The sequence below is a fragment of the Ceratotherium simum genome, chromosome 15, assembly GCF_057802395.1.
Source record: "Ceratotherium simum simum isolate JZ-2026a chromosome 15, ASM5780239v1, whole genome shotgun sequence".
NCBI classification, from domain to species: domain Eukaryota; kingdom Metazoa; phylum Chordata; class Mammalia; order Perissodactyla; family Rhinocerotidae; genus Ceratotherium; species Ceratotherium simum.
The window spans coordinates 5,400,789-5,414,609 of record NC_141914.1 but is presented as its reverse complement, the minus strand read 5'-3'; the positions used below and the strand labels follow the sequence as shown (position 1 = coordinate 5,414,609).

Below are 13,821 nucleotides of genomic sequence, written 5' to 3'. Positions count from 1 at the left end.
GCTATAGACTGGAGGGAAGATATTTGCAACTTACATAATCAATAAAGAATTAGTTAACCAATTGGAATTTGATAACAAATTGGAGTTATGAATTTAGTCTTTCTAAAATATGTACTTCCTGGCATTGGATTTTTTTATTTGAGTAGAGAATAAAATTCAATGTGTATGTTTGGTTTGCTTAATGTTATTGTCAAATTAATCAGTCAATTTTTTTTAAACTTTGAAAAGTACAAACATTTCAAGTCAGAATAAGAATTTCTGAAGGGCCATATGCAAGATGACAGGGAGCCCACGGTGGGCACCATATTGGTGGAGATAACTGAAAATTGGTCCTCCTAGACAATGACTGTGCCAATTACATAAAGTATCTCAAGGACAGATCATAGCATGAGTCCAGGCCTGTGCATGCCGTGCCACTAGTAAATATGCCAGAGCTTGTGAATGAATTATTATTATTATTTTTTTTTGGTGAGGAAGAGTGGCCCTGAGCTAACACCTGTTGCCAATCGTCCTCTTTTTTGTATGTGCGATGCTGCCACAGCATGGCTTGATGAGCGGTGTGTAGGTCCACGTCCGGGATCTGAACCTGTGAATCCTGGGCCATGGAAGCAGAGCATGCGAACTTAACCACTAAGCCACCAGCCCGGCCCTAATGACTGAATATTTTTTAAATGTATTTTTAAGTGTAAAACTGAACTGCATTAGCTAGATTTTTGTTAGAAAACAGATTGGTATCCATGGCCAGAGCGTTTCAATTCTGCTATCCACCAAAGGGTTTTTGAAAAGAAAAAAAAAATCATCTCTATGACCTACAATAGTAGAATTGAGATTACGATAATCTATCAGAGCTCAAATGCCTCAAACCCAAATTACTCAGTGGACACTAAGGAAACATTATTTCTCGCTCAGTGGATTTTTAGTTATTAATTCCATGAATTTGAGTGCACTTTTTAGAGTATTGAAGTTTGAGACCTACTTCTCGAGGTATTGAGCAAGATCTGAAGTTCAGTCTGTCCATCTGGATCAAGGCTGTCCACGTTCGTATCTATCAATGTGGAACCAGAAACGAGAGAATCACTAGCTCCTATGAGAAGGAAAAAAGTAGAATTTAAAAGTCTACATTTTCGTGAACAGAGCATTATTCACAGTTGGTAACAGAATGCTCTTTGCTATTATAAGCACATGAAAGAAATAGCTCACCTTTCTGCACAGTGAAGCGAACACCTATAGAGCCCACAGCGCCTTCTGAAGAGAAATCAACAGACTGTATTACTATATTAGGTTCCACCACTGACTCGTTGCCCAAGGTCAAGGAATAAGTCTCCATTTGTTCAATAAGCCTGCATAGAATAAAACATAACAACATCACATCCTAGAGATTCATCACAAAACCAGGGGTGTGTGTTTTCCCCCACATTCCAACAGAAAGGCATGAACAGAACTCATGCAATCACAACAACATTGACACAGTAACCTAAAAACTGATTGATTTTCTTTACCAGAGTCTTGCTTTGTTACATATGCTTTTTTTTTTAAAGTTCTGGCGGGGGCCAGCCCGGTGGCTTAGCAGTTAAGCTCGCAAATTCTGCTTCGGTGGCCCAGGGTTCTCGGTTCGGATCCTGGGCACGGACCTACTCACTATTCATCAAGCCATGCTGAGGCGGCATCCCATATAGAAGAGCTACAACTCTACAACTATGATACACAACTATGTACTGGGGCTTTGGGGAAAAAAAAGGAAAAAGAGGATGATTGGCAACAGATGTTAGCGCAGGGCCAATCTTCCTCAAAAAAAAGTACTTAAAAGAAAGGGCTTAAAAAAAAGTTCTGGTCGACTGTTCCCACTGAAAAGAACCTTGAATATAGATGCCAGAAAGCTGGAACTCAAGAATCACAGATTTCCCAATAGAAATCATCTTTATTATGCTGGTCTTCACATAGAAGGATGGTGTTGCCATCCACCATTGGCCAGGCATGCACTTGTTTTTCCAGTGGTGAAAATCAATTTCCACTTATTCGACTCCCTCCTCTCACCCAAACCCCCTGGAAGCATCTCTTGTAAGTTGATTCCTGAGGCCACCGTCCACATGGAATTCTGGAAGAGCAGAGCTCTGAGCTCATTGCGTCAGGTATGAACTAAACACTGCAGCTTTTCACAATGTTCTTTTCTACTTTGCATAAGTTCAAAGATAGACAGATGGAAGGTGGGAGGGAGCAGGAGGAACCTGTCAATTTAGTGTTCTCCAAAGAAAAGTTCGTAAGACCTTTTCTTTTTCTTGTTTCCTATAAGAAATATTTGCACTAATTCCGTACTTGACAAAACAAAATCCCTTTATCTAAGATAACTGGTTCAATCTAGTTTCCCCAGAAATGAAATAATTTCATTAAAATATAATTTTTCTGTATTCTAAATTTTTATTTCTGCCACAAAAATATCTTTTTCCTTCCCCAAGTGAGATAGAAAAGAAAGATAAATTTTTAAGCAATTAAAGATTGCTTTATAAAGAGTTTGTGATAATCATTCATATGGAAATGTTCAAGTTGGCTTCTCTGTGTCAAAAGTTTTCTTTTCATAACACCATTTTCTGTAATTTTCGGCAATTCACACTATGTATTTCCCACTTCATGAATAACAATCATACTCCAGAGCTGCTTTCAACAGGAGGAATACCTAACAAAACTCCAGTCTGCCGAGAACATAACTCATGCGTTCACTCAACCAACAATATCTGTTGAGCACCTACTAAGGGGTCAGTGCCCTGTGAGACACTGGGGATGCTAAGAGGAGCTCCTTTGGGCTTGTAAAGACTAAAGGGAAGGATGTGCTAGATACATGGGGGTGTTTGCCAGGTTCACAACCACTTTCAAAGGGTAGCTCTACCCACAGCCACTTCTAAGGCCATTTTTTCTTCTATATAACTCTTCCCTCCTCTTGCCATAACTGATGGATGAGAGATGGCTGCCTGCCTCAGAGCACCCAGTCTGGAGGCTGGCCATCAACCTGGTACAAATGACTAGAAGAAGCAATCAGATTCCTTCACTTGGGAATTTTCCATTTAATGCAGCAGTTATCAAGGAACGTCATGGTTCAGAGGGGACCAGAGAGGTCATATGTCATGGCAAGGACAAATACAAATTAAAAATAAGAGGCCTAATTCTTCCTGTTGAAAATAAGGGAAGAAATTTCTCTCCCCTCCTTTTTCTTTGGGCATTTACTTTAGAAAACTGTTAAATATTTTCTTCTCTCTCTGAAAAGTAAATAAATCTTTCTGAAGACTAGATTGGCATTTTGTCAGTTTTATGACCTAGGAATGTCTTTCTCAAGGACACAGGAGGCATTTCTTTGAAATGTAAACATCAAGGGAGATAGCGCCCCTATCTCCCAGTTTCCCTGGGAGGGTAGGAGCCTAAAAACAGTGGGTGGGCACCTTGCTCCAAGTTGCAAAACTACCTCCTGTCATAAAGATATGAGAAGTTTGTTTTTCTTCTGGACAAAGTCAATTAGCTAACACAAATGGTCACCTCATTTACCAGGTAAACTTAGGATGAACCTGACAAACAGTGCTGTCAAGTTCTCTTAATCAAGGACTAGTTATTATTTATCTGAAAACATGTATGTAATGGGTTCTAGCTGCTTGTCTGTACGAAGAGGTGAAATTCCTCTCTGTCTCCACACTCTCTTAGGGGTTTGCCTGTGGTGTGAGTCACATTCTGGTTTAATGCTCGCTCAGTAATAAAAGTGTTTTCTGTCTCTGCTACATTCATGGAGAACATTTTTGGGATAGGAGAAGATTTTGTTTTTAATTCTATTTCCCCAACATCATAAACTGGGTTAAATTATGAGAGAGCAGAAACCAGAAGTAAAAATGAGAAGTAAAGATATTTCTTGAGTCATGCTAATTACGAAGACAACAGCTAACCTTTTTTTTCAAGACCTACTATGTGTAAGTCAGGTATCATGCTAGTGACTTACACACACCATCTCATTTGAGCCTCACAAGAATCCTACTGAAGTGAGTCCCAAAATTACTCCCATATGACATTGAAGAATCTGAGGCTCTTAAAAGAGATATGAAGTAATTTGGCCAAAATCATGTAGCTACTAAACAACAACACTAGGATTTGAACCCAGGACTGTCTGACTCCAAAGGCTGTGGCCACAACCATTATATTATCCCAGAGGGAAGGCCCACAAACTCCTCCGTGGAGCCCTTCAAAGCCGCCTTGGATGCCTTGCCATCCCCCAGTTCCAGGGCCCACGGAACCCAGCTGTATTATAATGCTGTTCTTAGGTTCCCATGAGAGTCCATACGCCTCTTTCCAATAAATTTCCATTTGGTCGAGATAACTTATCTCGTATGTAACCAAAGAAGGCTGGCTGGAACAGAAACACAAACAGAAGTGTGAAACGTAGATGTACAAGGTGGTCATCGTTAGGAAAGCAGTTCTACATTCCTGAAGTCAGACGAACAAGGACAGTTATGAGCTCGAATGTGGCAGCAAAGCTTCAAGGTTACGGATCAGTCCTCACAGCAAGCGTTCAACGTGGAGGCCTGAGGCGTTAGGTGCATGATCATAGTAGGACGCCCTCACCGGCAGAGGCCCCGCCCCGCTCCGGAGCTCCGCCCACCTCAACATCCCGCCTCCTGCCAACTTCGAGAACGAGAATGCACGGATGGACGCTGGAGAACTTCCCGTGACAACTTCTCGGGATGGCTGAAGCTGGGCTGGGTTCTTTCCCCTGTCACTCTCCTCTGATTCACTGTTACCCTGTCCACTTCTCCCTAGAGGCGTGGAAAGGGAGTTCGGTAGCTTGGGGATGCAGAGAGGAAACTGAATGAAAGCAGAGAGGAGACAGAGTGAGATGGACGACCAAGGCCCGGTGCCCTCCGCAGACCCTGGACCCGGAAAGCAAGAGTTGCCCTGAGCAGCAATTAATTTCCTTCCCTGGGGAGAGAGGAGAGTGAGAGATGGCCTCTGTTGGCAGCTCATCCAGAGTATGCTCCCGAGGAGAGGGAAGGGGTTGGTAACCTGATCTCCGGGCCGGAGGCAGACGAAAGCCTCCTCTAAGGGAATGAGGGACCTGAGTCCACAAGGGTTAATGCAAAAGATCAGAAGTGAGAGGGCAAACGGATGGGACATGAGTAGAAAAGTAAGGAGACTAGAAATTCGGAGTGGGAGGAAGGAGGGATTGAGTGTGGCTATCCCATTTCACATTTTAGTGTGTCCTATATTTTAAAATTGTATTTATCCTCTATCTCTTCCCTTGAAGCCATTTGGATAGTACACATAAGTCACACAGAATTTTTTCCTCCATGTCTTAAGCCAGTAAAATTCATAACTGTTTATTGTTATGACAGCATTCTCATCTGCCACATAGTCTGTGACTTTCTCAGCCGGACCCCACAACTTCTCTTTCCTCTGCCTTCTCATCAACGGCATCCACGCCTCTCCTTTCCATCCAACAAGACTGCAGACACAGAGCTTCGGCTCTGAAGGGAGCCCACTCTGGCTCTCATCTCATTTTCACTGAACATAGGCTCTTGGACTCCACGGCCACTTCCTTCTCCAACTTCAAGAAAAATGGGAGTGTCCACACTGCCAGGGAGAAGGGCCCAGACTCCTACTGAAATTCAAAATCTTAAAATACACCAGTTCAGTTGTTCACACAGCCTCTACCACTGTCTCTCAGAATTCTAGTCTTTTGAATGTTCTCTCTCTTTCATGTTTTTGTGCTTTTTCCACTTTGAGGACTCAACACTAAATAGAGACTGGTTGTAATAATTAGAAAACTGAGAACTACTTCTAGGAGTTTCTCCTAAGGAAATAATGGGTCATGCAAACAAAGATTATGTACAGGAATGCTGATTGCGCAAAATATTAAAAGACTTGAAGCAATCTAAATGTCTAGCAGCAGATAATTGCTCAAATAGAAATTAACTCATATTATGCAGTGATCTAAAATTTATGATGTAGATGTATAGATGTTTATATAAAAACAATGTGTATAGGGTATTATTAAGTGACAAAAACAAGTGATAAATCAATAGAGTATGTAATATTATACACACACACATACACAAATGCAAACAGAAAAAAAAATCTGGAAGAATATATACCAACAGGTTAACAAAGGTAGAATGATTTTTTGTTTAATTTTGCTCATCTATATTTTCTTATTTTTCTATAATGAGCGTGCATATTTACTTAAATTTTCAAAGAGTTAAGAAAATGGTATATAAATACAGTGAATCCTAGTGAGGGACCTCTATGAATAAAGTACATGAGTTTTAGTATAAATATATAACCAAAAGTAATCCAGAACATGGCGGTCAAGGAAAGAGAACGCAGGTAGAGTGGATCCTTTTTTTTTTTTTTTTTCTGTTACGTAGCCTTGGGAAAGCTAAAGAAAGCTTAATCAAAATACACCAGGATCTTGGCAAGAGCTGAGTTGTGGCTGAGGGGCTGGCAATGTGTCCTGCAGAGTTCTGCCATCATTTGCAGCTCTGAGCATTGAGGAAGGAGTCGGAAAAGCTCCTGCTGTGCATGCAGGTTGCCCTTGGGCACGTCAAGCTAAATCTGGGAAAGCAAGTTTTAATCTAAACCCATTCCATCTCCATCTCCCAGGCCATGGCCCCGCCTGGAAGCAGGAGTTAACATACACCAGTCCACCTCGTAACTGAAGATCAGGTGGGAAGCATTCCAGAGGAATCAGCCAGTTGAGTGCACCCATGAGGGAAATAAAGACAGCTCTGCTAACGCTTTAATCTAGGAAAGTAAATAGCACTTTGTCAGATTTGTTTCCAAATTGGAATTGTGCTTACGTTGCAAAGGTATCATCATTATCAGCAGCAGCTCTTTGAAAAACATCTTCACTGGCATCTAGAAGTTGGCTCACTGTTGTTACAGCAACTTGTCGTGCCTGCCAGGAAGAAGGCACCATCGTCATAGAGGACACATACCACACATCATCATCACCATCATTATCATGAATTATTATGCTATCAAGTGGTACCATTGGTATGGTAAACTAGAGGCAAGTATTTTTCAAAATTAGAGGCTTAGTTTTTGATCTACATAAGATGCAGAGAGAATAAAGATAAGGCACAGTGAAAATATAAATGGAGGTAGTCAATGAGGAGGTGTAGGTCTCTGAATTTGATCTCATAGCAAGATCTTTCACAGAAACTCCACCCCCCATCCCCAAGAATACAAAAGCAGATACTTGGATGCAAAAACAGAAACAAAATAAGAGTGCAGGGCTCTGACTGTCAAAACATTACAGCCCACAATACCTAGTAGAATTTATTAGTTATACTTAGTATAACTATTATACTTAGTAAAATTATTTCTAGTTTTCTTATGATACATAAGAATTATATATTATATATATTATATATAATATATAAGAATTATAATATAATTTAAAACTCAAGAAGTACATCAGAGAGGATCTCTTGGCATTTGATTACTGTTTAACTGCCCTCTTTGGGGCTATTGATACCCTTCTGTCTTTATTGGCTAATCCTTCCATAAATTCTACATTTGATGGTCATTATTTTTCTCTTTAAACTCCATTTTTATTAACTTGTGATTTTAATCCCACTTATTTTCCAAAGGACCTAGAGAAACATAAAATAATTTTTTGAAATAAGACATTTAAAGGAAATGGAAGAAAGGGGTAGATATTTTCAGGCCATGCTGATATTCAACAGGTACACCCTGGGTCAGGCCATATTGGTTTATAGCCCTGCTTGACCAGGACCCAAGCTGTACCAATTGGTAAATGTTGTTTATAGTTCTTTTTTTCAGGTACCAGAGTTTAGCAGGTTGTGATATTAGATGTGTAAACTAGGGTTAAAGTTTTTGGGAAGCCAAAACCAAAATGCAAGTATGCTTAGCAGAAAGTGATCACAGTTTAAAACAGCACGCTCCAAAGTGAGTTCTTGTAACACAAGTTACTTGGAAGTGAATAAGGGATGCTGAGATCGAATGCAGTTGGTAAACGTATTAATAAACTGAAATAGACACGTCTGTTCCAGGACTTTCCAGAAGATTTAACATAATGATCATTGTGCCTATCTCAAAAGAGAAGATTTGGACAAGAAGACCTTGTTTATTTCTTTGAGCATCTCTTAGAAAGAGTGCTCTGCAAATGATTTCAAGCAACGTAAGCCACACCCCGGAATACCACGGAGAAGGAGTGGAGTTCAGGATGTCTCTCTTTCTTTCTTCCCCTCACCTTTTTTAAAACCATGTGAGTTTTACCTCAGATGAATCACTCCTGGATGTGTTCAAGATCTGTCCCACCACTCTAGTAGCAGAAGTGATGTTCTCAGGAGTTAATTTACTGGCATCACAAGTTAAAATCTGGGCTTCAGTAGAAATATTCAACAACTGTATTGAGGTATTGCTTATCTGTTAAAAAAAAAAAAACCCTTAACTTTATACAACAATATCTAAACACTGCAGGCAACTGCAGGTGAATAAGCTGGAATTTAGTTGAGCCTTAGTCTCCTGAACATCATATCCCCTTGATTCTTCATGTTTATTTCTTTCCTTGTGTACAGGACAAAGCCCACGCAGGCCAGTGGGTTTCCAAGTCTTTCCTATCTTCCAGGATTAATTAACCACAACAGGCTGCTTTAGCTAGATCATGCTGCTCAAAGTGTGATCCAGGGACCAATGTTGGCTCACTATTTGCCACAGGGTCCGTTGGAAGATGAGCACAGAAACTGAGAGCACATGGGCAGAAACTTACAGAACAATTCTATGCTGTTGAATCTAACAATTCAAAAAAATAGATTCGTATTTTATATATCTTTTTTCATTTCATTTTTCTAATAATTCATTTTTATTGTATTTTACAAAATTATTGTTCTGCAATGGGTTAGAAATTCTAAAAACTGGAGTTTAAGCATAGGTAGTTTGGGAAGCACTGACCTAGACAACCTCTCCAGGGACCACCTGGGCCCCAGGCTCTGTGTTGTGTGGCTACAGCATGTTAATCCATATTGTCCTTAGTGGAGCCGGGTGTCAGTGTGTGTGTGTGTGTGTGCGTGTGTGTGCGTGTGTGTGTGTGTGTGTGGCTTAGTTTTCGCTAGATGGCAGCATCATTTCAAAAATCAAACCAAGGTCACAGGCTCTTCAAGCTTAGGGGAGAGTGGGAAATAATATCCATCAGTACACAGAAACAATGTTCTTGTTCAATAGCCAGGCCCTGCTATGTGCAGGCACTGTGCTAGAGGTTTTACAGGTGTTATCACATTTAATATGCAAAACAACATTGTGAGTTGAGCATCCTCATCTCTATTTAAATCCTTGGGGAGGTTAAGGAGCTCAGTCCAAGTTCAGGCAGCTTGTAAGTGGCAGAGCTGAGAGTGAAACACTGGCTTGTCAGACTCCAGAACATGAAATCTTTCCTGCAGTCTGTGTGGTTGGCACAACCAATGTGGTCGCAGCCACCTCCAAACCCCACTACCATCTCCATCCCCACCCCACCCTGTGCCCGTCTATGATTAGGGAGCCAGACTGGTACAGTGAGGGCTTTAAAATCAAGAGCAGCTCCAACACTTTTTGGCTGTGATTCACTGGGCAAAACACTGGACCTCTCAGAGCCACAGTTTCTTCACCTATAAAATGGGTACATTAATACCTATCTATATAGCTGTTATAAGAATTAAATATGGTAAAATAATGTATGTAAAGTGTTCAGCACAGTATTTGGCATGCAGTAAGTGCTCAATAATTAGTAAGTGTTATTAGCTATAATTATGTATAATGTGGGAATAATATCTAAGTCACAGAGGTTCTATAAGGATTAAATGAGATAACATATGCAACAAGTCCAGTACCTAGAAAGACCACGTAAAAATAAGTTTCCTCTTCCTCCCCATGCTTGGCCCCAGGTATTAGCAATTCCGTGCATTTGCATTTGGATATATCCCTAGTCAAAATAATTTAATCTGCATGAAAAGGTATCTAGGCAGATTTACTTCCCATTTCACCTGCTCATGGCTACAGCCCTGAGACCAGCATCAGGTTCTGGAGTTTCCTGTTTCAAAAGGTCTTTGGTTATAGTTTTTTCTCTTTATTCTGATACAGTAGACCATCAAATTACCTTCTTTTTGGTCTCAAATGTCAGGGATCTATTTTCACTCAAAACTTCACTGGTCTAAAAGGATGAGGCCATTTAAAATGTGCTATAGGGCCGGCTCCATGGCTTAGCGGTTAAGTGCGTGCGCTCCGATGCTGGCGGCCCGGGTTCGGATCCGGGACACTCACCGACGCACCGCTTCTCTGGCCATGCTGAGGCCGTGTCCCACATACAGCAACTGGAAGGATGTGCAGCTATGACATACAACTATCTACTGGGGTTTTGGGGGGGAAATAAATAAATAAATAAAATCTAAAAAAACAAAAATAAAAATAAAATGTGCTATAGATTATCATCCACTGAAATTTGCCAAACCAACACGTCCAACTGTCCTTTTTCACAAACAGATGTCAACTTAAAAAAATAAGAATGGTTTTAGTCACTATTTTTTGTTATTTCTAATTTGAGAGTTTTAAAAAGCATTGATTTGACCATCAGGTGTCTGAAGAACAGACTTCACACAGAGTCTGAACTTTTTCCAGCTAAATCACACAGCATACCTGCTTTTCCAGGGCTTCCAGATTTTCGTTGCAATTTCCTATTTTCACATTTTGTAATTCTATCTCTCCATCTTCAGTAAGATTGCACAGCCGGGTTGCCCTTGGATTGCCCGCTTTCATAAAAAGAAAAAAAAAAAAGACAGTGTTCACAAAGACGCCCACACAGCAACCTCCTGCTCCTGCACACAGGCCCCTTCGCAATGTGGTTTTGCTGCTCTGCCCATCAAGAAGTGGAGTCTATTCCTCAATTTCCTGAATCTAGTCTGGCCTTGTAACTTGCTTTGACCAACAGAATGTGGTAGAAATGACATTGTGTGAGTTCCAGAACCTAGGCCTCAAGAAGCCTTGAAGTTTCAGCCTTTGCCCTCCTGGAACGCTGTCTTGAGACTGTCATATAAGGAAGCAGGTCTAATCTACTGGAGGATGAAAGGCCACGTGGAGCAGAAGTGAGGCCCTTCAGCCAACAGCTAGCACCAATGCCCCATGGGAGTGAAGTCATCTTGGACCTTCCAACAAAGTCCAGCTGCCACAGGTCAACCCACAGAACTGAGAGAAATCTAAATCGTTATTGTTTTAAGCCACTAAGTTTGGGGTGGTTTGATGCACAGGAATGGCAAAGTGAATCAGACAGTTACTACAAGAATATTTTAGGCAGATACCACTTGTCTTGATATTTAAATCTGGAATCCAAAAGACCAGTTGACAATTTCCTTCCTTTAAAGTCTGTGAGGAAGACCTGCTTTCCGACAACTACGGACAAATAACACAAAGACATCATCGACATCTTGGATATCATCAGGGAGCACATCAGAAATAGAAAATACTATTTGCTCCTTTATTCTTAGAATGTCTCTATGCAAGCAAGGTTGTCATGCTTCAAGAAGGGTGTGATGAAGCTAGAGAATATTCCAAGATGGATAACAAAAATAACCAAGGAGACGAAGGACGTCCAGCTGTGGATAGACTTACCTGTGCCTCTCCACCTAGAAAGATGAAGTCTGAAGTAGATACGGTGTAAGTCTATAGTCTAGCTACTTTTTAAGTTGAGACAAATTATATAACTCAAAGAGCAGATGTTAACCTGATCGAACTCCACGAGATAGAGTAAGCTGGAAAAATAAACCAGTTGAAGAAGTATTAAAAGGAATTTACAATTGATCCGTATTAAGGTTTTCAGGAAAAGTAGAATTATGTGAAGTAGCACCCCAAATTTTGAACATCAGAATCGTAAGGGTTCCACAAAACCCTCATTCATACCTCTTCTAGGGATCTAATACTAGTTGGAGGGGTGATAGGTTTGACCCAGCATAGCAATTCGTATGCCTACACAGAGGAGGTGTTTGGAGAAACACATACCATTTAGAGTGTTCTCATCACATGTTTGCAAGGAAGCTCCGTATCTTCCCACTGAAATTCTGGGAAAAGTAAAACTCCCATAGGTACTATTTTCACAGAAATTAGCTATAAAGGAAAGAAAAAATATTTTTTATCATAAATTATATTTTTTTTCAAATTTCAAACCAGATAAAAGTCAAAGTACAAAACCTGTCCAGTGTAATTTGAAGAGTAATAGAAGACTTACAGGACTCACTGGCCTGCCAGGAACTTCATACTTTCTTATCTGGTGAAGTTACTACCATTGGAATAACTAATATGTTAGATAACAGGTTCCAAATAAAATGTGCACAATATATAACTTGGTAGAAGTGGGATGTGATCACTAACATATCAGAAAGGATAGTATGTTGAATTAGTTGAAATCTTGAAAATTAAAGGTATAGAGCTTACAGTGGCAAAGGGCATCATAAGGATGTGGGTCAAGGCAAAAAGGCCGATGTCATGGGTGTGTGGGATATCCTGGCTGGTAGGAGTTTAGGAAATGATAGGAGTGAGCTTTTAGGTCTCTGGATCCTAAGCAGGTAGCATGAAGTTGGGAAGCACACTGCAGATCAAGAAGTGGCTTTGAACTTTGATTCTGAGATACCACTGATTGAAGCCAAACCACTAATTTAATAACATCTCTTCAAGAGAAAGGAAGAAAAGACAAAAACTTCATCTAAGTATATACTTGGCTAGGAAGATGCACCTTGATTTCAAAAAAAAATATGTTAGAATTGTGATATTTGAAATGGGGTAATATGGCATATGACCAATTAAAAGGACCTGAGAAAACCATATCACCTGTTGTCCTGTGGTAGACACTGCAGCCAGAAGGAAAAGAAACTGTGAGTTTACAGAGAAACTTGATAGTTGGGAAACAAAGTGTACTGAACATACAGGTAAATGGCCCAAGAAGAAAACTCAGCTTTTATTATTGAGCTAATAAACACATCTTGAAGCCACCATGATTATGCTCATTGTTACTATAATCATTAACAGAAGCTTCGAGAAGCTTTGCTGCTGTCTTTATTAACATGAGAGTCACCTAAACCTCACACTTGAGTATATCCCAAGTAACTTACCGATTGTACATCTCAGTCCTTTCCACTCTTCTGGACAAATGCATCTGCCATTTTCCCAGGTTCCACCATTCCTGCAGAATTCTATAGGGGTGCTTGATGACGAGGTATATGTTCCTAAATAACAGAATAGTATACGGACTGGCTGATTAGTTTCTCCTTTGGGATCTGTGGCCTTTAATTCTGGATGTAAACCATTACTTTGAGTACCATTGCTGAGAAATATTCTTTGTAATATCATCATCAACGAAAATATACACTGAGGATCTACACAGGGTCTACAATGCTTACTGGATGTTATAGAGATCAAAAAAACATTTTTGAAATACACAATACCTTGACCAAAGAGGTTAGAATCTACTGAGGGAAACAGGAGATTATATGGATGATTAAATAGCTAGATAGATGATAGATAGATAGCTAGATAGATAGCTAGATAGATAGATGGATGATAGGCAGACCGACCAAGTTGACATGCAGATTTATAAATGCTATAAGAACACAGAAAACAGATGTTGAGGACAGAGGTAACCCATCCAGGGAAGACTTTTCAGAAGAGGTGGTATTTGAATCAGCTTTTAAGACGAAATCTAGAAAAGTCAGATGAAAATCGATGGCCCCAAGTTGGCAGGATACAAAGTGCAAAATCACAAAAAGATGAAATTCTGAGGAACAGAGAAAAGTTTAACATATGAGAAGCATTGGT

General features: G+C 40.2%; 1 protein-coding gene across 1 annotated transcript in view; it reads right to left on the bottom strand.

The window, feature by feature from the left end:
* The window catches only part of ADGRG7 (adhesion G protein-coupled receptor G7), a 63,922-nt gene that overhangs the window by 34,094 nt on the left and 16,007 nt on the right, over positions 1 to 13,821 (bottom strand). The window contains exons 2-8 of the mRNA XM_004439975.3: positions 13,119 to 13,232; positions 12,013 to 12,117; positions 10,657 to 10,769; positions 8,269 to 8,418; positions 6,825 to 6,922; positions 1,201 to 1,340; positions 977 to 1,084 (exon numbers count right to left, since the gene is read on the bottom strand). Of these exons, the coding sequence (XP_004440032.1) occupies positions 977 to 1,084; positions 1,201 to 1,340; positions 6,825 to 6,922; positions 8,269 to 8,418; positions 10,657 to 10,769; positions 12,013 to 12,117; positions 13,119 to 13,232 (828 nt within the window). The remainder of the gene's footprint in view (positions 1 to 976; positions 1,085 to 1,200; positions 1,341 to 6,824; positions 6,923 to 8,268; positions 8,419 to 10,656; positions 10,770 to 12,012; positions 12,118 to 13,118; positions 13,233 to 13,821) is intronic.